This window comes from Syngnathoides biaculeatus, chromosome 1 (assembly GCF_019802595.1).
Source record: "Syngnathoides biaculeatus isolate LvHL_M chromosome 1, ASM1980259v1, whole genome shotgun sequence".
In the NCBI taxonomy this organism is placed as follows: Eukaryota; Metazoa; Chordata; class Actinopteri; order Syngnathiformes; family Syngnathidae; genus Syngnathoides; species Syngnathoides biaculeatus.
In genome coordinates, this window is record NC_084640.1 from 985,356 (window position 1) to 1,010,572 (window position 25,217).

The 25,217-nt window shown below is 38.5% G+C and overlaps 1 protein-coding gene across 3 annotated transcripts in view; it reads left to right on the plus strand.

The window, feature by feature from the left end:
- Window positions 1-697: 697 nt before the first annotated feature.
- The window catches only part of angpt1 (angiopoietin 1), a 63,100-nt gene continuing 38,580 nt past the window's right edge, over window positions 698-25,217 (plus strand). Inside the window, exons 1-5 of one of the 3 annotated variants that reach the window (XM_061815867.1) lie at window positions 698-813; window positions 1,046-1,064; window positions 3,361-3,406; window positions 4,144-4,378; window positions 5,400-5,466. Coding sequence is in view for 1 of the 3 variants with exons in the window: in XM_061815809.1 (XP_061671793.1) it covers window positions 19,132-19,506 (375 nt within the window). In the remaining 2 variants the exon portion in view is untranslated. Of the gene's footprint in view, window positions 814-1,042; window positions 1,345-3,360; window positions 3,407-4,143; window positions 4,379-5,399; window positions 5,467-18,706; window positions 19,507-25,217 lie in introns of those variants that run through there. The other 2 variants (XM_061815901.1, XM_061815809.1) reach the window with 2 other exon arrangements.

Sequence of the window (25,217 nt, forward strand, 5' to 3'; positions counted from 1 at the left end):
GGTGTACCCCGCCTCCTGCCCGATGACAGCGGGGATAGGCTTCAGCACTCCTTCGACCCTTGTGAGGATAGGTGGCGAAGAAAATGGATGGATGGAAGGAAGGAGGTATCCAGTACTATCGTCTAATATAACCTTCAGGCTGATTTAAAAAGATATTTAAAAAATTACATGCTAATTATGAAAAGATTGTACTGGACTCGCACAAAATGCTGCCAGTAGAGGAAGTTAAACATCTGGTCATTTTGAAAGTGTAAATTTGTTGTGATTGAAGTCAAAGTAGTCCTAAAACTTTGATTTGAAAATAACAGATGGCAAGTCTGTAACACAGTGTGTTTACAAACTCCACTTCCATTCATGTAAACTCCTTTTCAAGCTCATTCGAATACACTACAAAGACCCAATAGTCAATGTTTAAAGTGATTAGTTTTTTTTTCTTTTCAAATGAGTACACTACCAATACAAAAAAAAAAAAAAAAATGTAATGTTCAAACTGTAATGGTCAGTGTTTTTGTTTGGATTGCGTTAATTTTTGTGTTTTGACTTGTTCTCCTGTGTTCCATGTCCTTGTCTTCTCTTGCTAGTTTCTTGTTTCCACTTTGCACCTGTTCTCGTCAGCCCTGTTCTTTTTTGTCTTCTCATTGGCTCTCTCCAGGCACTCATTTCCTGTCCAGGTGTGCCTCGTTTTCTCGTCACCAACCTTTAGTTCTCTTGCCAGTTGTTTAGAAATGAGTGAACCTCGCCTCATCCTTGTCTTTGAACAGTGAGGCTCCATTGATACCTTAAACCTCTTAAACTGTGGAATGATACGAACAGGTATTTTTTTAAGCATTCCTGAACTTTCCAGCTTTTTATCAGTCCTGGTCAGATTCTTTGGGATGTAATTCAGGCATCACGTGCAAAATGAGAGGAAGTTTGCAAATATACATAAATGGAAACAAAAACAAAAAAAAAAAACAACAGACAACAAGTCTTTGTAATGTGTTCAAATCAATATTGGTTGAAAAAGATTTTAATTTTTTTTAATTTTGATCTCCATGTCCTACAGGTGGCAGTCATGTGACATTGTGAGTTTTTTTTCCTTCCACGTTACGGTCACATTAGCAACCTTCCCCTGCCTGAAATGCGGAGGCTTCAATAAAACTTTAGTCTAACTCAGTCAAATGTCTGCAACCTGGAGTCCTGAACATATAACACGCATGATGGTTCAGGAAAGAATAACTTATGTACGGTGAATGACTGGTTAGCGCCTCTGTGTCACAGTTCTGAGGATCTGGATTCAAATCCTGGCCTCACCACGGTGGAGTTTGGATGTTCTTCCCTGCGCGGTGCATGTGTTGTCGCCAGGTACTTCAGTTTCCTCCCACATGCCAAAAAACGTGTGTGATAGGTTAATTGAGTTTTTGCCCTGCAATTTGATTGGCAACAAATTCACAGTGTACCAAGACTCTCGCCCAGAGTCATCTTGGATAGGATCCACCATGCCCGGAACCTAGTGAGGACAAAGCAGTTTGGAAAATGCAATAAGAAAAGATATAATTCTGCTATAGCACATTGGTCAGTTTGACAACAAACCAGATAAAACAATTCTTTAGGGACTCTGCTATTCCATTTTCTATTCTGCTGAAGTTTTCGCCAGTGTCTCCTTTCAACATGGACTTTTTAAATCCTTTTTGTAATGAAAAAGTCGGTATTTCTAAGTACATTGCCAAGAAAGGCCTAGCTGTGAAACATAACTGCATATGAATGTAGATTTTTTTTCCCCCAGACATTATTGATTTATATTTACAGCTAGAAGACACCACTTTACAACCATTACAATAATGGGCTATATTTTGTTTAAAAATAGGTAGACCCTAATAAATACACCACTATCTCCTCTGGCTATTTCCAGACTGCTGTAAAGCGTAACTTTCAAAGACCCCCATCAGCCAGTTGCCATAAAGACTTTGTCGACGATTCAGTGGAATTTCCCTCCTTTGATCCGTGCAACATCACACACCTTTTTAATTTGTATCTGGTCTCCTGTTTCTATAAAAGTAAGATTCATGCATTCCCATCCAGATACAATTCTTTCTTATAGTACGCCAGGGAACCTCCATGCAAATGCACATGGTACAAACATTTGCCAGTCATAAATATTGGATTTAATAAGATCTGTGTCACATCATTAATCATGATTTGTGGGATGACACAATCGTTCTCATGCAAATCATATCTTCTTTGGTGACGCAAGCAAAATGAACGATACATTCAATCCGACCGCAATGAAAGAGACTTTATTTATTTGTGGTTTCAACGGGCAATGGATCAGAAAAAAACAGCTATTTGAAGCATTTCTTATTCCAGTTCCAGTTGTGTATGTACATTTTAAGATTTTTTTTTTTCAATCAGATTTCTACGGAGCCCCTAAAGGGACATAAGGAAAAAACAACAACTAACTGGTTTCTCATTGTAATGAGTAAGTTACTCATTGCAATGAGTAACTTATTCATTGTAATGAACCCAGTTACTCTTGTAATGTTACTCATTACAATGAGTAACTTACTCATTACAAGTGTAACTGTTTTCTCATTGTAATGAGTAACTTCTCATGAGTTACAATGAGCAAGTTACTCATTGTAATAAGTAAGTTACTCATAAAGTAAGTTACTCATTGTAACTTGTGAGTAAGTTACTCATTACAATGAGAGTGTTGAAAAATCAAAATGAGAAACCAGTTAGGTTTTTTTTTTAACGTCCCTTTAGGGGCTCCGTAGATTTCAGCCTCCAAGTGTTGCCATGTCACCTAAATCTGCCCAGGGCTTTAAAATCAGTCATATTATCTGATATAATTTAAACTACATTATCACTTGACACGAGAGCATCACTGGCTCTGCAAACCGGCAGGCTTTTTCATTTGTCTGCATATTTTTCAAGCAACAAAGTTAAAAAGAAGGACTCCAAATCAGGGGTAAAGATATATACTGTACAGTGGTGTGCATGTACTATACAAGTGGTGTGGTACAAAAGGTTAGCGTATGCCCTTTAACCGAAAGGTCGTCAGTTTGTATTGGCGAGTGAGCGCATGTCGTCGTAGTGTCCTTAGGCAATACGCGTATCCCACTGTCTACGAATGTGGTTGGATGTTTGGTGGGGGGATGTTGTAGATGCAGAATGGCAGCCACGCCACTGTCAGACTCCCCCAGGGCAGCTATGACTACACAAGTTGCTTACCACCACCAGGGTGGGACTGAGGAGTGAATGAATGAATGAAATTAATAAAATTGTGTAGTGTCATTGAGTGCCTAGAATATGCATTTTGTATTTGTTATACATTATTAGTAGTACTATTAACAGTGGTGTGTGTGTCCTAATGTCCAGATGCCTGGAGAACCGCATCACATCACTATTCTCACCGAGGTGCTAGGTAAGTTGGTCACCTCTCTTATATTTTAACTGAATGTGTTTTCCAAAACTACATCAAGCCAGTAATATTGAAGGCTCAATCACGGCTGTCCAAGAGCAGCTACAGCAGTTCTGAAACCTTGCATATTGTAGCTTTACTATCAGTCACAGCTGGTCTATGTTCTCACAACATTACATAACTAATGCACCTGCACTTCATCTTTGACTACCTGTCACTGTGAGATGGACAGCCACTCTTTTTCAGCCGTGATCGTCAATACACCCCCTACGATTGTGACTCTTTGGTCCTTCGCAGAACAACAGCGTAGCACGAATTTCACACGATGGTTGATCATTTTAAATGGAGCATTTTTTTTTTTTTTAAAGAAAATATTAGTCAAATTGTTAAACTTCAGAGGCGTTCACCTTGAGTGGTTCCACTCTATTGTAAAGTGAGGAAAAAATGCTGGATTTTAATGGGGCATTTCCCCCGCGATTTTTCAGTCCAACAAACCCTTTCCAATGCATGAAAAAAGTTGACAGAATTTCTTCCCCATATTATCTGTTAAGTGCAAATGGTTGACATGTCATTGAATTTACCCAAAGGAGCAGCTGTCTGGTTATCCTACTAAATTAGAAGGAATGCTCTTGTCAACAAGAGCCTGGACATGATGCCCAGTCGCTGGAATAGAGATCGAGATCGTTTATAACCACTCATCCTTTCCTCCACAAAAGCCACTTCCTGTTCCTGTTCTTTAGAGAACTGAGTCGCATGGACGGCTTCAACATGGAGTATGGCAGTGGTCCAAATGTACTCAGCCATTGCAGACCACATGGAGAGTGAATAGATGAGAGCCGTCTGCCAAACCAAGCCCCTTTTGTTGACCTACTTAATGCCAATAATGGCTGTTGAGCTCCACAGGGAAAACAAGAAAACAACAGCTCTCCCCAATGCTGTGAACGACGACGGAGGTTGGGGACGACCAGCAGTGATGTATGGCTCTTTTATTACATTCCATTCATAATCATGAAAATATGAAGTGGTTTGAGCTGCGTGATTGAGGTAGATAAAACTATACAGTCCATACAAAATCAGCACCTAACGGGCAGTAAATAAATATTTCATTTCACTTAATAAATGATCTATGATAAAGAAAACAGTGACACAAGAGTTGACAAAACAGATCTGAAAGTGGTCCACTAAATAAAGTTGGACTGATTAACAGATGAGATGCAGCTGTGGAGAAGAAGAGAGACATTGAACTGATTGGCTGGCAAAAATAGGGCGGGGCTTTGTTGACAGCTAATGGACAGGACAGGTGAAATCACTCAAACAAGAGGCGGTGAAACAAATACAGGGGAAAACAAGAAAAACTATTCAGGGTCACGGCTGAGTTGGGTATATGTAGACAAACAATCATTCACTGTCACGTCCACACCTATGGTCAATTTAGAACACCGGTGTCTAACTGAAGGCTTGCGTGCCCAAGATGGCCCTCTTTGTCAATGTATGTAGCCTGCGCATAAAAGCTTGCCACAATTTTTTTAAACTAGCCTTAAAAAAACAAAAACAATTGCACAGGAAATGATTTAATATGATATGGTTATTATGTGGAAGCTGTATAACTGCCTCTTGCTCTAGCCAGACCAATAGACAAACAGCAGAGCTCAGATTCTGGTTAGCGGACATCTTGGCCGAACAGTAATTGCTTCATCTTATGTTAGAAAACTAACTTTTCCTTTTTTTTAATATATGTATACACGTCTGTGAAAAAGAGACACTCCGTACACACACACACATATTGGTTGAGTTGAAATTATACATTTACATATATTCACGGCACTCTCAATGCAAGCAATTTTACCGACATCCCAGGCACATGTTACAACACAACCTGACCTTCAAAGCCATGACAAATCACCAGCAGGATCGAAGATACTGTAGAACAATTTTTCCTCCTTTGCCCCCAAACATTCAAGCACAAGTCTGGAACTCATTTCTTGTCCACTTTCAGATAAGAAACTGCGTAGGACTTTTGTGACATTCTACAGAACGCAAGTGTGAGTCACTCACACAAAGAGGTATGCGAGCAATATCTTTTCAACACAGATGCCATCTTTCAAGTTCCATATGGGACAATCGAGAGAGAAGACGTGGTCATAATATGCTAAGAAAGTTGCAGTCTGACAGCTCAGGTATGTGTGGTCAGGAGAGAAGGGAATAAAAAGTGGCCAAATGAGAAGAAGCAGCCCTCTGGACTAACCACTAAAATTGATGTAAGATTTATTAAGGATCACTCAGGGGAGCATGTCGGTTTCCATATTAATGCCATTTATTCCTACTTACATGCGCAGGCACACACTGTCTGAGCAGAGTGAGCTAATCTTGGTTTCATTGATCACATTGACATTGACTTGACTTTAATAACCTGTGCTCGTGTGTTTTACTTGCGTAACGTTGGTGATGCCGCACGGATTGCTAGCTGCCTCTGAATGGATACTAGAAAAGTCGTGGCCATAGCATCGTGTCATTAAAAAAAAAAAAAGAAAAGAAATACAAAACTGATGTTATATACATCCATTCATTTTCTTCCACCGCTTATCCTCATGAGGCTCGCGGAGTGTGCTTGAACCTATCCCAGCTGTCAACAGGCAGGAGGCAGGGTATACCCTGAACTGGTTGTCAGCCAATCGCAGGGCTCATTGAGACAAACAGCCGCACTCGCAATCACACCTCGGGGCAATTTAGAGTGTCCAATTATTGCATGTTTTTGTAATGTAGGAGGAAACCCACGCAGGCACAGGGAGAACATGCAAACTCCACACGGACCCGTCTGGGATTGAAACCGGGACCTCAGAACTGTGAAGCCAACGCTTTACCAGCTGAGGCACCGTGCCGCCCATGTTATATCCAGTGGTTCTGATATTGTTTCCACATGGATACATATACTGTATGTACCTTTCAATTCCATCTACCAAATGTGAGACAGTTAAACCATCATGATGTGATGCATTTTTATACAATCTGTATGCATTGTTAATGGTCTAATATGATTTGTTCTTTAGTGATAGTTTTAATTCGTTTTGAGGACTTTTTTTGAGATGATCAATTTCTACAACAAGTAGTTGTATAGATTTTTACAAGTTTTATGGCAATCTGGAAATGATAACTATATGACATAAGACAAATTGAGAGCCACAGTACTTGGCTACTTATTAATTGGAAGCAGTACCTCTTTTATACAAATTTTGAAATAACTGCTGAAACAACCTTTTTTATTGTTATGATATTCTATGTAAAGACACTAATGTAAATGAATGCCTTGCAATAATTACCAATGAATTAACAAGGTAGGAAACACAAATATCACTATATAAAATTTTATTCCTATTTGATTGCTAGCTAATACCAGGGCACATAGAAACTCCTATTCACACCTAAGGGCAATTTAGACTCTTCAATCAACCTACTGTGCATGTTTTGGGAATGTGGGAGGAAACTGAAATACCCCTGAGAAAACTCAGGCAGGCACATGAAGAACATACAAACTCCACGCAGGTGAGGCCCGATTTGCACCCAGGACCTCTGAACTGTGAGGGAGATGTGCTAAGCAGTCTTCCAGCATGCCCCCAGTATATCGTGTGTATTTGCATGCTTATTTTAAAAGCAGTACGAGGCAGTTTTTGATCTCAGGTTTTCCATTTTGTAGCTCACGTTGAAGGTACTATTACTTAGTTGAATTATTAAAATAGTCAGTATGTTTTAACTGCTCTACCATTTATAATTTGTTGTATTTTGTCATTCCTGCCAGTCAGTGGACACTTAGTAGGTCTGAAGCAACTGCAATGTGACACTAAACAATTTTGTTTTGTTTTTTTTTCCCTCCAAGAGTCTGTATTATTAATAATTAATTAAATTTGCTGCACTGTGATCAGAATGCATTGGCTTTCAACCTGTCCGAATAGCTTCCATGTGCTGTTACACTGTCCAGCTGTCAGTGGCTGGTAAAAATAGAGGGTGCAAGCGAGTGAAAACACAGTCACGATACTCTCCAGTAAAGGCTGCTGTCCTGACACCCTTTCATCAGATATGAGACACAATTAATCCCGCGCTTTCTCCATACAGTTACAGGAGAGTTAGTGTGTGGCCACAATCTCCAGACACCTCATTGACACAGGGCCTCAAGGTGGGAGCGCTGCCATGAAAGAGCCTCAACCTCTTCTCCATCTTTAGATTGATTTATCTTAAACACCCAAGGCTCACAGTGACACACCAATAGATGGAAATTCTTTGGCTATTATTTGAAAAGAGTCGGAGAGAAAAGCTGCTGTAGATGGAGATGAAAGGTCCTTCATCTGAGATTTTATTTTGCAAGCTTTGTTGCTGAGTCGGCATTAGAGGACAGGAACCATTTTCGGAAAGCGGCCTGCCTGAAAGGTCAAAGACTGCAAAAATACCTTGAATGGCACGCGGTAGTGCATACAAATCTTCGCCAAGGCCACCCAGATTTAATCCAAATTTGAGCCCGATTTTGCACCTTAATTGGTACTTAATCCTTGCAAATGTATTTTTTTTCCCGTTGCTGTCTGATGAAAAACACGCACTGTATATTAATTTGTTTTGTGACAGGTTTCATTTTAACATATCGAGTGTGGTTAAAAATCATAAATGACTATACATATAAACATAAATATATATTTTCACAGTTTATGCATTTTAATGTTTGTGTATTTTGTCATAGAGTACTTATACATATAAATGTAGTAAAATATATAATTGAGAACTTGATATGAGTCATGGAATGTTCTTGAAATTGAATGTTATGGACAGCGATACAGTGAATTAATAGAAAAGCGAAGAGAACAAGATATAATTATTCATAATCTTACAATAGGTAGAAATCCTGGAGACATATATAGATAGATAGTTACCACTGGTGTCCAACTTAAGGCCTGGGGGCCCAGATCTGGCTTCCTGCATCACTTAATGTGGCACAAGGAATTAAAGTATGTCTACTTTGTGGTTCTGGCTAAAAAAAAAAAAAATTATATATATATATATATATATATATATATATATATATATATTATATATATATATATATATATATATATATATGTATATGTATATATAAACCACTACTATTGCGCCTGTTTTTTTTTCTTCTCTGAGCTATTTCTGTAACGTGCCCAAAACAAATTTTGAAAGCCAATTTCCCGACGAAGTCATTAATGAATTTGATTCAACAAATCTGTAGTCTGAGCTTGGAATGCCAAAATGTAGATATCCTTCAGCTGTCATACTATTTTTATGTATTTATGTGTTTTTTAACCATTATCTTTATGGATTTACACAAATTAAATTGAAGTCATGCCCTCCCACTGGACTGGTCGGAATCCCACAAAGTTAAATCCTCGAAATGAATCACTCATCAAATGCTATAGTTGCAATACCGTGACAGTTTTCGCAGCAAATCACCATTGTTATTGCATTTTGTAACCCCCACTACATTTCAGCATCACAGAAATTCAAATAGTCCACATAGTACATATTGAAGGTGGATATGAAAGTTGAGTGATGATCCCAGAAGAGACTTCTTGTTAAATGCTGGACAAAAAAAAAAAACAGATGACGCATTGCTCTCTTAAAATGGGAATTCAACTCCTGACCGGGCACTTTAGGATTAGCACCTATCTTCCTGGAGTGGTGTTCTGTATAATCCCCATAAATAGCCTTGACAAGCCAAGTGGGATATAATAATCCTCCAAGAGGCCATAACACTGGACCAATCTCCATGTGTGGGGAGTTTTTTGGCAACCGCAACTCAAACATATGAAGGTGTTTAGTCGAAAACATCTCAATCACCGTAATAGGAGGTGCAATGAAAGAAATAAATCTAAAAACTAGCAGGGGTTGAGCGTAATGGTTAAATACTGGCTTGTTTCCAGTGTCCTACATGGTGATGGACAAGCAATTGATAATATAGATGATTTAAAAAGTTCTCCGTTGTACACATTTGGTGTTAATTACCACTTTTCAAAACTGGGGTGGATGCATAAGGTATGCTACATTCTCCTATAGACCACAGAAATCCTAAAATCTGGTGTCATTAGGAAAACTGATGACAAATGTTAAATGGCCAAAGACCATGACTCTTTGGTGTTTTTATATATTAAAAATCACATTTGGCAATGTATGCTAACGTTTTCTGTTTTTATTCTGTGGGAGGCTACAATAATAAAATACAATAAAAAAAATAAATAAAAAGTTACTTGTCTTGCCAGTAAAAAATTTAAAATCACCCATAGCAAGAGACTGGTTGAATTGTAACTTTTATGTTCTGTTGCTTGAGAATAGAAGGAATCTCTTGGCCTTGTCATTAAGAGATCACACTCAAGCTGTTCTGGAGCACAAATGGCCATTGTCAAAACATTACCACCAAATGAGACACATCCGCCCCTAAACTAGCCAATTACACAAAAACAATAAATATGCTTTAAACACTTTTCTAATAAAATTGTGGGAAAGCATGCAAAGGCTATGTCTCCTTTTAAGGGATAATATATGACATTGGAGGATGCATCATTGTCGCTAAACAAAATTTGTGAACCCCAAATCAGTGTTTCCCAACCTTTGAGCCAAGACACCAAATAAAAATAAAACATCAATAAAAAATATCACAAGTATGAACACTGATCTCGTCTCAATTTATTCAGTGTAAAATCTGGGTATATTTGAACACAAAGTTTACTTATTCTGTTGTATGAAAGGCAAGAGATGCATAAACTTTTAAAGTATCTGTCTAGTGGAAGAGAGTTTAATTGTATGATGATGGACAAATATATTTATTAATATACTAATTTTCAGACAAATGCAATGAAATTAGAAAAATTCCTGCAGCACCCCTGTGCAACCGCACCATGGTTAGGAATCACTGCAACCTCGAACTCGCGAATATTGTAAGCTCAAAATGCAAATTGAAACTGATGTCTAGGTCCTGACCAAAATTTATCAGATTGGAAAACTATTGCTTACAGACCAGTTCACGATGACCACCTACAAATAGTTTGACACTCCCTGTTTTGATATCTTATTCTCTAGGAAGTAGAGACATGGACTGAAGAGCATTTGCGGCAGCATTTGGCGCAGCTGTCCGCACATTTGTGCAAAATGGGAAGAGGCCTCAGCTCTTGCAACTTTGGAACACTAGAAGCAACAAACGGAACCAGAAAAATCCCCAAGTCGGTCAAACCCTCGGGTCCCAGAGGTCAAGTACCATGTGGTGGTGCTTTTGCTCCCCATTTGCTAAATTAGTTTCCATTTATTTTGACTTGCTAACAGCAGCTTTGGAGCATGACACGTCCTCCGACACATGTTCCAACAAGCCCTGAGGACCGTGGCTTGCGTGTCATAAAGGCGAGCCGAGTGGGCCAGTCATTGATTGTGTTTAGTGTTGGCCCCCTGACCCATACAACAAGGTGACATGATGTAAACCATTTGAACGCTGCTGGCTTCATCTGATGCGACAGAATTCTGTTAAACATACACATCGTGTTGCCAAGTTTATAGTACCCGTCCTTCTTGGACCTAATTTGCTCACATGAAACTGATAAGGTCAAATAAGTCGAGAGGGGCAAAAAGCAAACAAAAAAAAGTACTATTTAAAAACAAGTCAATTCATCAATCATGACAGAATAATGAGACGTTTACTTTTGAACACCTCACCACACAATTTTTCATTATGCTCTATTTTAGTGACCACTCACCAGAAAGGGTATTGTTGTTGTTATGTTTTTAGTGTCATTTAAGATCCACATTATATTCTGTCACACTAGATATCATTCGACATACTGTACATGTGTTACAGGTTTGTCTGTCCTAATTTGATTTGGGATATTTCCTTGTCATTATAAAGTGTGTCAAGTTATTAGCGGATCATCAGGATCATGCAAAGTTATGATGGTTCTATACTTAAAGGGGAAAAAACTAATTTGGACTGTATTGCTAGTTTAATAGTATGCATAATAATAAGGTTGCCTCACAAAGATACAGTCTTACAAATTATTTTGGTGTGCACTGGTCAGATTTGGGATAACATTTTGTTTTTTTTTTCACCATGAAAGTCCGTGCAGGACTATCACAGCCTCATTATTGTGCAAACAGACGATAGCCCCCCTAAATGGTAAAAGCACGTCATGGCCATATCTTTTGCTGTTAATTCTCCATCAGAACAACTATGAAATGTCCTTTTTCAGGCACTATGAGCAAGACATCATCAGTGTTTGGTGTATTTGGCTCCCACATTTGGCTGGTGTGTCATTTTCTTTGTTCTGTACTACTTAAACAACTTGAGGTTTGCAAAAATAACACAAAAATACCCAATTTGGTGCAAGATAAGTGGAGTTATAAAAGGAGACACAAACCTACCCGCAAAGAAGTATATGTACTGTACTGTATAAAATGTGCATGCTTGACTGGATATGACAACAAAGGAAACAAGCCAAAATCACAGTTTGCTTCACCATGGATGTAACAAAAGACACATTTATTTTTCATAAATGCATATATTTTCACCTACAGTTGGTTCGTTGATTTATGGAACCATCAAGTTATCAGATCACAAATCAATAATCTAGCGACAGTTTGATGATGTACCATACAAGTAAAAAACAATGGCTAAAACATCTAATATAGCACGCTTTGATTAGCTTTTGAACATGATTATTACAAGAGAATTGGTGGAATGTGTTGTGTGTTAATATTTTTTTTTCTCATGCTCAATCATGCAGCATTTTTGGTTATGTTTCCTTACGAATCAGATTCAAAGCGATAATCCATATTTTTTTTTTTTTTGGTAAAACGAGTCATTTTCACCGAAGCCACCACTTGAGGAGATGACCCAATGCTGATACTTTGATTTGTGTAGTTAATCTGTCAAGCAATATAAAAATGGAAAATTTCCTTTTCAAAAAAAACATGTGTTTACAAAAAATACCTGCACCATGAATCAAATTATTTTGATCCTGCTTGAGGAGTGGAATCCATAAACCGAAATATGTATGTTTTCAAAAACACAGAAAAACAAACATTTTAAACGCACATCTAAACCTTTAAAGTGGAAGTAAACCCGCAATTTTGCAGGGCAGAAATACATTGTTTGTGGCGTCACTAATCAAAACATGGTAATCTAGTTAAGATATTGTAAGTGGTAAAAGAATTAAACTGAATAATTGATCAATCTCCAGGAATCCGAGGGGGCTGCCATTTTGGGGAATATCACCCTCTGCTGGCAAAACTAACATTACAGCAAGCAAAGGCGTAAAAAATGTTAACATGTATGTCTTCCTGTGTCTCTGCATGTGCTGCAAGTTGCTGAAAGCAGGACATGTGGACATTCCTTCACTCCATGTATTGTAACGTTTTGTCTATCAAAAGATTACCATGGTGACAGAATTAACAATAGTTTTACCTATCACTCATACATATCATTAAATGTATCAATAGTGATTAGTACTAGTGGGTGAATAGGAAAACCTTTACTCTTAAAAAATACATATATATTTTTTTTCAGACTACCTAAACCCCTTTCCATCATACAGGAGTTTGCAATCCCACAGAGGAGAGGCTAGAGATTTTAGCATCTCCTTAACGATTCACCCGGGCCTTTCTGTAGCGAGGCAGAAAGTTCAAACGAATCAAAAACTGCAGGTTTAACTCTGACCTATACTGTATTGACATAAAGCCATAAAAGCAAACATCAAACTAAATCTATCAAGGGTTAGGCTTGTTTCCGCTCTTATTACAAGAAAACAAACAACACTTGCCAACAAGTGTAAAAACATACATTTTGACCTTATCCTGTCTTCCAATGATAGCTAATAAAGGGAACACCATGTAAGGGCATTTCTTCTGATGACTTTGGTCACTTTATTTATACTGTATCAGTTACTTGATCCCACAGAATATTATCTTCCATTGCTCATTAATGTTATGGTACATTTTTTCAAAAAAACATTCAGAGTGATGTGCAAATTATGTCTTAGTAGCTGAATTTAGTCAGTTGCAAGGCATGAATCACTATTTGATTTGAAGAAAGTGAGAGCAGAATGGTAAAAATGGCCTGAAAACAGCAAGTATTATTAAGTGATTAAGGCTCCATATCTGATGTGTTTTTGTGTTCCGCTGATTCGCGTTGTTTAGTCAGTGAGAAGAGAAGCGGAACTCATGCCAAATCCTCAACTTGCCATTTCAGCATGCAACAAAGGTTGTATATTGCTTTTACTTGTTGTTCACACGCTTAATTTTACGATTGGAAATTGCAAACAGGGCTGAAGTGACGTCTTAATGGCCAAATATGATTGTGACAATGTTGTTTTTGGGAAGGAGTCCACCGTTTAAAATAGAAAAAGGCTCCAACTCTCCTACACAGCGTGCAATGTGGAAAGCGACAACAGATGGGGTTGTTGCACACAGTTAAAAATTTACAAAGTGTCAAATTGAACTTTCAGATTACTTTCAATGCAGTAATAAGGACGGAATGTACTATATATTTTTAAATACAAAACAAAACCGAGGCGCAAACATGGGACAGAGACCCAAAATTGTACACTTGATCCCATACCTCAAATGTTGGACCAACAAGTGACATTAGCTTGATCATTGATGGCACCTTGTACACATACTGTTTCATGTTGCTATCATTGCAGCGAAGATGGAAAAAAAAACTTGAAAATTTTACTTTCACACAGGCTTTAAAATTTTAGCTGTGTGACTTTACAGCTTTCCAGTAAATATGTATTCCCTTTCAACTGTGGCATGTGTTGCAAGAAAAGGAGCAGTTGTAACATATAGAGTAGGACATTTATTTCATATATATCATATGGAATATCTTTTATTCCTGTTCCAGCTCCTGTTACTTCATAGAGTATATTTTCAACATGATATAAACTAGGTCTGTGTATGAGATGAACATACATGTTGGACTCTTATTGGCTGGCTTATCCATCCATCCATCCATCCATCCATCCATCCATCTATCCATTACCTGAGCTGCTCCTCAGAAGGGCAGAGGGTGTGCTGGAGGCAATCCCTGCTGTCATCGGGTAGGAAGCAGAGTACGCCCTAAACTGGTCTACATCATATTGCCCATGTATTTTGTGATAGGCAACAGAAGTCTGGGTTAGTTTTACGACACTTTGAATCCAAACTTGCTCGAATATTGTTAAACCATCATGTAATCAACCCGGAGTTCGGTTAGTTACCGCAGCATACATGGAGAGCCCGAGATCGAGAATTGATGGCTGAACATTTTCCTTGAAGATTTTCTGGTAAAGAACAGAGTTCATTGTCTCATCAATTGCAGCAAGTCGTCCAGGCCCTGAAGGAAAAAAGCAGCTCCAAACCGAAACACTACCACTACCATGCATGACCTTTGACTGATACAGACAAACTGATACAGGTCTATTACTTTATTTCTCATCTGTTCTTGAATTTCAATGGCCCGTGGCAGCTTTTTGAGATCTTTAAGCTGACTTTATTTTCTCAAATGGGTAAGGTGATTTCTTGCTTGAACAGGTATTGAAAAATTAATGTTTTAATAAGGGGGGTCAATTACACAGCCAGGTAGCTTTGAAAAGTTTTTTTTTTTTTTATCTTAATAAGTGAAACCACCATTCAAAAACAGAAAACAAAACAACTTATTATAGATCTGTTATTTATTGTAAACACTGAAGTTGGTAATCTATGTACTGACATAAGAATTTGGGAAAAGAGACAATACTTTCTCACAGCACTAGACAATTTTGCATAATTTTAGTTAGTTTTACCCAAAACTTATTCTACATTCACATCCACCATGAGCTCCTGTAGAAGTTCTTGCCCATGAACCCCATTAACCTTTCAATATAAAATGGAGCTGTTTTACTGTTTAGCACCACCATAACCCAAGTTTTGACCGTTTTTCTGTAGGTCTCTGTTCTGGCTAGGTACATCACATGGGAGGGATAACGATGAAGCAGGGATTGGGCATAGTTGCTTTGACACCAGATATAGACCATGCCTGTAGCGAGCTCAGATTTGGGAGCACAGAAGGACTAATGAGGAATAGCAGCCATCTTGTGCTAATGGCTCTGTGGTGTCCCTCTCCTGCTGGTCTCCGTATCATGACATCATTATTCTAAGAGGCACGTGTCACTGTGGTTTCTTTAAGCAATCCTTCAAGTAATCTGCTGTTGCAGCAGAAATCAGATTGATACTATCAGTCCTAACAAAATACAACTTTTGTTTCAAAGCACAGCAAGTTATACTTCTGTACTAATTCAATTTTGCCAATTAAAGAGTCAAGAAAGAAAAAAACAATTTCTGTTGTATATATTCATATAGTTTTGCTACCAAATTTTCATCTGCATAAAGTGGAAGTACTGGAATTGACCAATCCCTGGTTTTGTATCAAATGTTTGACATGCAAGCTGGTTAATGGCTGGATTGACAATGTCTGAAAAGCCGGCCAATGGCAGTTTTGATTTTAAGCATTAAGAGACTGTGTAAAAAGTCCTGACCTAAAGAGATTCAGAGTGCTGTGGAAGAAACTTGAATGAGGTAATAAATCTCTTAAAAAAAACTCAGCTAGATCCTTTTTGAGAAAATTCTTCTGGGAACAAATGTGATATATGGTCAATTGTATCACACTTCTGCCAGCCGCTTATGAATGCGACAGCCAAAAAATGCATCCATTCAAATTTGGATGAATTTAAATGTTTATATTGGCAATGTGCAGTTTTAACTTGACCAATTCAGATGTTCCTGTTGGTGTCCAAAAACCTATTTCGTTTTCCTTTAACACTGTTACTGGGGCCTAGATTTTTGAGCACCAGCAGAGTACATCAAGCAAAGACAAGCACTCTAAGAGATATTTGCACATGCTTTGTCTAACACAGTCCGGGTATTCAGGGGGTTTTGTTATCTTCGGTCCCCCCCATGCATTCATTCACACCGACCATCGGCTCCCACACAAAGAGCTTTTTTGTTGTCTCCCTGATATCACTGCACGCACATACAATGCATAGATGCACATGATGCAAGAGTGTCCACAATGGGCATTACATTTGTACCATGTGCACATAAGAACAGAAAACATGGACGCAGATGTGATAATTGGAGTTTAAAAATGAAATGTAAAAATGGGTTTGGAATTAAGATATATGTGTCTCTCAAAATCAGCTGTTCAAATGGACTTCCGTGACAAAATATGACCTTTGAGTTGGACCCTTTCACCTTCATCTGACCTAAGGATGAACTTACATACACTTCATTCATTGTCTTGTCATTTCCCGATGTCTTCTTTATTTTTTTTTTTTAAAGCACATAAATGAATTAAAAGTAGGCCTATGGTATTTTATAAAACATCCTTTCGTGCAATTACACTAAACTATGATGAATTGATGACAAATACTGAAATGATTTCGCAGGAGCCTTTCCAATGGTTTTCTAGTGTTTTTCTGCACCCAGAAATACTGCGGTCACCAAAGATTTTTTTTTCAAAGTTGTGCTTTTTTTCCCCTTCATCATGTCATTTATTTTAATACCTTTAAGTGGAGTGTCATTTTATAGGAGAGAAGAAATCTTGTAAGCCATCCATTATTTAAGTCAGCGATACTACATCTGGTTTGCTTGCTGTCTACTATGCCACTTTGTTTGGTCATTCATTTGCAGGAAAGTGTAAGAAAGAGTTCATTGGGCTGAATCATATGTGAGTAATTCCGTGGTGGGAATTCACGTCCAGCATGGCTTTCACAGCTCGCCTGCACATTGTCAGAAGCAATGACTTATATTTTCAACCAATTGTATTTTTTGGGTGTATGAAATTGTATTATTTTACCACTGAGATACGGGGCCTCTTACTATGAAAAGTGTATTCTCTTAATTTTATAGGATATCTCTTGGCTGCACAACATTCAGAATGTATTTGTGGATCTTGGATTTTTTTTTTTTTTTAGTCCAATCAGATTTCACCTCAATGTGGTTCCATATAACTCTTATCTGCTCAGGGCTTTCTGAAACAGTAGTGCATTAAAATAGAACTGTTTTTTTAACCTATAAGATTTCAAATTCAATCTCTGAGGGCCAGTGATTCGGTACCAGCTCTGACTGTCCTTGGGCAAGACACTGAACCATAATTTGCTCCCAGCGGGCCTGACAGCTCCTGGCATGGTGGCAGTCACCCATTGCTGTGTGAATGGGTGAATGTGAGGCTTTGTAAAGTGCTTCGGGTACTGTGATAAAATAGATTAAGTGCTACATAATTGCGGTCTATTTACCATGTTATAATATCCACTCTGAACTGCTCTAGATGATGTACATGGTACAGTTGTGTGTTGTTATATTGCCTTTTTGAATTGTATAGCTATGACTGGGACTTGATCGTGGTAGTATTAAGAGGTAGATTAAATTGGGTAATTCCCCAATGAAGGCCCAGGTAACAAATGCATGTCAGCCCTTAATTGCAATGTGGTCATGGGAAAAAAAATGGCTTATGCCAGCAGCACTTCTTAGGCTAGTTGGAACAGACAAAATTAGAGGCTGATGTCGCCATACTACTGGATTGAGCAAGAAAATGAGGTTAGACGTTCTTTTCAGATTGTTATTCTTTGATTTGAAATGTGGTTTGTCTGTTGTACAGTACTTTTACAGAGCACCATTTTCTTCTCATCTAAACAATTGGGTATGAGACAGGCAGGATTTACAATTAAATAGACACAATGCCATTTTGTAAAATTCCCACTATTCAAGAAGACAAAAAAAAAAATTCCAAAAAACATAAAATGGGAAACTCCAATGCAAAACGCGCAATGGAACGACAGTATATGATGTTCTTTGTGCTCGTATGTATTGATAAAGAAAATGAATGTTATACTGGACTTTATTATGACATTGTGTCAAAGAAAAGTATGGGAAATCCTCAACTACAAATTAGCATATCAATTTATCCTTAAACAAGGTTTATGCAGAGCATCTAGAGAGGCAGAGCCGTCCAATGGGAGCAAATAATTTATACAAGCAAACATATTTATAGATGTTTTTGGTCAACACAGAGCCAAAAAGCCAGCTCAGCCACATCAGTCTCCAGTTCCAGCATTTGTAAACCGACCCTCACAGTCTAAGCACATCCTCTGTGCTGGGGTCCCTTATTGCCAGGCACACGCACACACACAAAATACACACAAACTCGTACATGCAACACACTCACATTCCTCTGCAGGCTCTACAAGGGGCAGGCTCAGAGTGTGCTGGAAGCTTGGAACTGTTCTTCAGTGAGAGTATCTCTCACTCCCTGCAGTTGTTAAGCCAGAGAGTAGAAGGGGGGAAGCAGAAAGGTGGCCAGGGGAGGTCCAACAGCACCATCCCAGATTACCCAGCACCTATTTTAAAAGCGTTGATTGACTGATCCACAGTTTGCTTGCTGACTTTGACTTACTTGGAAGAAGATCAAGATAACCAAGTTGTCACCCTGCATGAAATGTGCTAAACCTTTCTGGTCTTCACAGAAACCTACAGGAGCTATATAAGAACAGCAACTCGAGGAAAACAGTGACTTTCAATGGTGGCCTTCCTATGTAAAGATGGACTGCATATATTTGAGACCAGCAGTGTTCTTCACAGGCTCTTGATGCGCATCAGAAGAAAACGTCCAGCCAAAACACAACCTAAAGAAAAGAAGATAAAGAACTCCCATTGCATGCACCGCTGATATGATGCTGTGCTACACTTTTGGGTATCATTTGCTGTCTTTGGCAGCAATTGCAGTGATTGTGAGCTGCGGAGGAGGCGAGCAGAGGAGGGGGGTTGACAGTAGTACCAGCAGTGCAGGTGGCGGCAGCATCAACACCGGAGGAAGTGGCAGCAGAAGATTCCATAAGATCCAGCATGGCCAGTGCACCTACACCTTCATCCTACCTGAAGGAGGGGTCGGGGAGGGTTCCTGCAGGGAGGCGAAAGGCAGTAGCCCGCAGTATAATGCCAATTCCCTCCAGAGAGACGCACCCCTACCTGAACCGGACTTTCCAAAACAGAAGATCCAGCAGCTTGAACACATTATGGAGAATTACACCCAGTGGCTACAGAAGGTAAGGAGGTGTTCAGGTTAGGGGCGAAATGTTGCATCACTGCTTGACTTCAGCACAATTTTGTCACACGGAGGACTAAAATAGAATAGCAAGGTTTGAGAAAGAATCTCATATATTTAACAACCCTGGATGGGTTTTGTTTGAAGTTGCCCTGTTGGAGAGTGTTTGTTGAGATGTTTGTGTTTTTGTGGGTGTGTGGTCCCTGCAAAGCGTCTGTTTTTGGCTTCGACTAATTTCTTGTTTGGGTTTGAGGAATGAGGCTCTCTGGCTTATACAGAGCAATGTTTGCTGTTTTCTTACAGTTTTCAAGGGTGTTTTGTGGTCTCAGGTCAGTTTTAGTGTGAAAAGTCAACAGGGAGGACCAGTTGCACAATGAGATTACAGTCTGGTAAGTCTAGTTGGGGACCTCCAGTAATAGGGTCAGTTGAAGCAATAGCTATCATATATCAATTGATAATTTTTTGAAATCATTGTTTACTGTTACTTACAATCTTTCGACACTTCCCCACATCAACAACTAAAACGTCAACATCGAGCATCTTTTTTTGTTTGTTTTTGTTTGGTCACCAAGTAAACGGTGAATTCAGACAGTTCCACTCAGTCAGCCAGAGTTGAGAAGTAGTAGTTACACGTCCGTCAGCCCTTGTTTTTTCGTGGCTTGTCTCTTTAATGGCAGGAAGTAAGAGAGAGCCTCGAGAGAGACGCAGAGTTGGAGAACACAGAGTATGAAAATGCTTCCTTTATTTATTTAAGACAAATATGTGTGAGGATAAAACCCCCCCAGATTGTCGTTAGACTAAAAAAAGATTCCAATACATTCTTTTTCAAGTGTGCAATATTCAGGTTATAAAATTGATCAATGTGTGCTTCACCATTCCAATTTTTTTTTTTTCATGACTAAAAGTTAAGGCCATTTTATCCACGTTACTGATTTGGTTTGCCTTTGATACGGTACATTTCACAAGTTTGACAGAATAATACCTCAGTACTGATCAATAGGGGTTCTTTCTTGCCAGGCCAATACAATCAACTATGAATTATACACAACTGATTTTTCATTGGCTGAGCACATTAGTCAACATTGCAACATTTGTGGATGTTGGGCAAGAAATGACTCAAGCACATGTACTATGGTTGGCTTGTTGCAGTACCTTAATCGAGCTAGTGCAACGTCGTACTACTCAACATTCATCATTGATCGCAGCAAGCATTTTTCTTGCCACCCATGTCGATTCTCAGATAAATTGTCTCCTTTCCATGAGCACCATTATTTAACTAATTTATTCTGTATTCCAGCATCCCTATAATATTCTTTTTCTCACAGCTATTTTTTCCATGCTAGAATGGAGGAGCTGAGGAGCAAACTTTACTGAGTTGACCATGCCGACAATAAGAAATATGTTGATGGTAACGAATTGATATAATAAGAAAACAAAATTAGTGTTTTAAGAATATCTCTTCTGACAAAAAGCACCATTTGGATCCAAAATGGTTAGTTGCTTGAAGCGGTTGGTTGGTTTTATCTGCAAAACAAGAGATAGTACTGTAACATGAGGCCAATCCGCGTACAGATAAGATTGGAGTTGATAGATGACAAAAGAAGCAAGGAATTCATCAACTTCGGTCTATTTGCTAGCAACCACAATGTTGTCGTAAAAGTGTCTGACCTACACTGTAGCGCGGCTGCTTTTCATTTGCTCTTGAATGTGATTTTCACTCCTCGCATTAGAGGAAATAGCCATTTGTCAATATGTTATCATACAAGTGCTGGTTATAGACAGTCATAGTGAGAATACAGTTAAATTTGTAATTCGGGAGGTAGAGTGAGAGATTTGTCAAGTCTCTTGTGAATCTGTTTGGAAAAACACAACAAATATGTCCAATCTAAATAGATTGTGCTCAAAGAAATACCATCTAAGAACCATAGAATTTATGCAAGATCTGGACGATTGCCTCTCATTCAATTTAAGATATGTACTATGTACGGCATTTATCAATATTTTTTTATTTTTTTTATTTTTGCATCGTTCACAGTAGAAATTTCAGATCACAATACACAAACCCATACCGGAATTGGTGGCCTGGTTGAACAAAAATATTTGATCTGGGTTTTCACTACTTGTCATTTTGACACGTTAGTTTCAAATTGTGTGTTTATTCGAAAGCAGTCTGTCTGTCATGAAAGGCCAAGGGTGAAATAACACCAGCTTTATCTTTATGTGGTGGACCCCATTATTCCAAGATAGTATAAGTGATACTATGAAAACACAAAGGTGGTGTTGGGAGAATGACAGATTGACTAATGAGATCTCATTAGCGAATAAACTCTCAATGCAAATGTGGAAGTATATATGGGCATTTTTGAATAGCACATCATAGCTAAAAATATTTTCAAAAGTATTGCACCAATTTATACACAACTCACAAGTAGGCTCTGGAAATTCCAGATGTAGGGTCGTAAAATGTTTTTGAGAAATTCAGTTTTTTACCAAAAAAAGACAATGCACTAATTACAAAAAAAAGACTATCTTAGTATCATTAAAAGTGCTTTAGTGGAATGTTAAATCATTTTCTCACTGCATACACACAACTAAAGACTTACAGCCATATTTGCATGGTACATATGCCTGCATTTATTTACACATAATGTAATATTATATTACATTAATAATATAATGCAATTAGAATATTACAGATAAAAAAATTATGGGTTCTCTGAAAGATTTTACATCAATAAAACTTCCCGCTATTCAATTTTGTGCAGCATATTATGTACACATTTCAATACACTTTAACTGTTATGATACACAAATCAATTGGGACACTGAGTACAGTCTATAAAGTATTTTTAGGACAAATGTATTGACTGTGATCTATTCATTTAAAAATGTTAAAAGCTCAAGATGTCGCTGATGTGATCAAGACAATAAGGTCGATGTTAAATGTTCACTCTGGGCCTGCGAGAGCACGTCAAGACGAAAACAAAACTGTCCCCCCATAATACTGTTGGACTGATTGTTGTCAAAACATCTGAAAATCAACTCGAGCCAGTTGCTGTCCTACTAATCTCGCCTTTAATTCAACCTAATAACACTTTACATCAGGATGCAGTTAACATTTTTGCATTAGGCAAACGATAAAGGGCCCTGACAGTCTATCTACCTCAATCACAGCAGTATTTTTTACTGCTTGTTTTGGAGAACACTGATCTGGCTCCAACCAGCCCTGATGAAAGAGATGGACAAAGAAGACGGTTCCAGAAAGTTGCCTCGTGCCAGGGTTCTCGGCACACTGCGTGGGGTAGAGAGTGTGATGCAGCAAACAGCTGTTGAAGTATTTTAAGTCGGATCGCCTCTTCCTCAATGCAGGGGAGAGTATATGGGCCCTGATAACATTCCTGACTTGTCAAAAGGTACCATGTGTTTGTCCAAGGATTATTTCCCCTGCCTTGTTCACAAAGGGAAGAAGCTTGGGTAAGCTCTCTCAGATGGGAGTTGGTGACAGGAAGCAATCTTTTTCACAGGTTGAACAAGAAGAATAACATCTAATAACCACTTGAAAAAAAAATGCTGGAAATCTGCTGGACACATATATAACACATGTTTTGGAACATTTTCAATTGTGGTGTTTGCAGGCTATTCTTAATCAATGGAACAAGTTTTTTTTTTTTTAATTATCTCACTTACAGTGTTTAAAAAAAAATTCCAAGATTATGTTGTTCACTCTGTTTGGAATGCTAGTAGTTTTTTTTTTTTTTTTTTGGAGGGGGGGTGCTTTTCTTCCAGCACCCCCCCAATCCCCCACCCCCACCTCCCCCCCCACACATACTTGGGGTATTGTAAAAGTGCATTTGTTGACCAACAAAAAACAAGACGTAAAGCTATAAAGGCATATAAATTGGTGGCTCTTATGTATAATGGTTTGAGAGTAATTTAATAATTATTGTACATGTATCTGCTAATTAGACAATATTATTGTTTGGAGTGGTTCTCAAGCATAAAAATATTAATGATAGGGATCACCATGAAAAAATATTGTGATCACGTACACATTACAGTTGCTTTTTTTTTTTGGTCTGATTAAAAATGTAAGATTTGCTCTGAATGCCTTCGGAAACAATCAAAACAAAAGTGGCCACTCAGTGCACTTTCTCAAATTACAGCTACCCACTCGACTTCCAATATTGCAACCATAATGAAAATTTGGCCGAGGTGGTCAATTAGCAAGCCAAACTTTGTCTCAACGTTTGGGAGTGAAAGTAATAGATCTCGGTCGAAACTAGCTCAGACCAGGATTTCTTGAGAAGGACATTCTGTGCCAAACTAAGCTGTTTTACAAAGAGAGGGGAGGGAACGGGGACAGTGTCTTATCCCTGTGAAATTCCCATCATTTTGCCTCCCAACGAGCATCATGCCCTGCATAAACACTGACTTAAAATTTACACGAAAACATGGACAGCAGCTTGTTTGTCTTCTATAGTGGGATCGCATACAACAAAGGGGTAACGTGTTTCTTTACTTAGTGCTACCAGAGGGCCACACAGTATGAGTACAGAACCAAGAAGAAACCTTTCCAGTTGGGCGACAACTTCCTCTACTGCAGTTTATTTTCAGTCCAGATGTGGGCCAAAAATAACAATTGGATTAATCCGATAGACAAGGACATTCTCCGAGGACTAAAAAGCTCTTCCTTCCTGACCCAACAAACAACTTGTAGAAAGGACACATGGAAATTGCTGCAGCGCACTATAGTAACGTTATGTCCAATTGATTGTAAAGGTGGAGCTAAGGATGGTGATGATGATGATGATGATGAGGCTCTGTGTTTGTGGAGAATGGAGTGACTTTGTAAACTTTTCACTCATGTCTCAGTACTGCTCAGTAAATCATTCTGCATGCTGTCGACGTGACAGCAGGGTTTACATTTTGCAGCTGTAACGAAAGCACGGCGTTCACTTTCGAGCCCCTCAATATACAGAATTACTCTCTTGGGTGTGCTCTCCGCGGAATTTATTTTGTTTTAACTATAAGGTTGTACATTTTCCTAAATGCGAGCGAGATGTAGAATATCTGTTCTGAAAATACGGCTTGGAGCTAAAGCCCCAGTTAGATGTTGGTTGAATAAAGTGAGATATTGCTTTTCAATTATTGCCTTGCATTCACATACACCCTCATGAATTGCACAACTTTACAAATGTACAGTATGTAAAGACGTTTAAAAAATTGATCAAGACAAAATCATTGTTAAATGACGATTGTAGGGGGTTTTGTGTGCACAGAAATGGTCACAAATACAAGACTCTGGCCAATACCATTAGAATACTTGAATATCTGCCCATCTACATATCTGACTCATTGCCTGTGAGGTGATGAATGTGAACCACAATTCTCATCGGTTAGTCCTTGAAGATATTTTTTTTCCTACATATTACCAACGTACTGCAAACAGACAGACCTTCCAATCAATTAGTGGTACCCCTTCATATAACTTGTTTTCCAGCAGTTTGACTTCTTTCAGGTGTTCCCAATGAAGAGGTTGCCAAAATCAAAATACAAAGGTTAATATTTCCCATTCTTGAGGTGATGCACCAGGTCGTGGATAGCATGAGGCATTGTCAATTTTGCTTGTGCTTGACTGACAAATGATCATGGAAAGATCTTTCCACTCAAATGAAGATTTGGAAAATGATACACTGACCTTCTCTACATTAT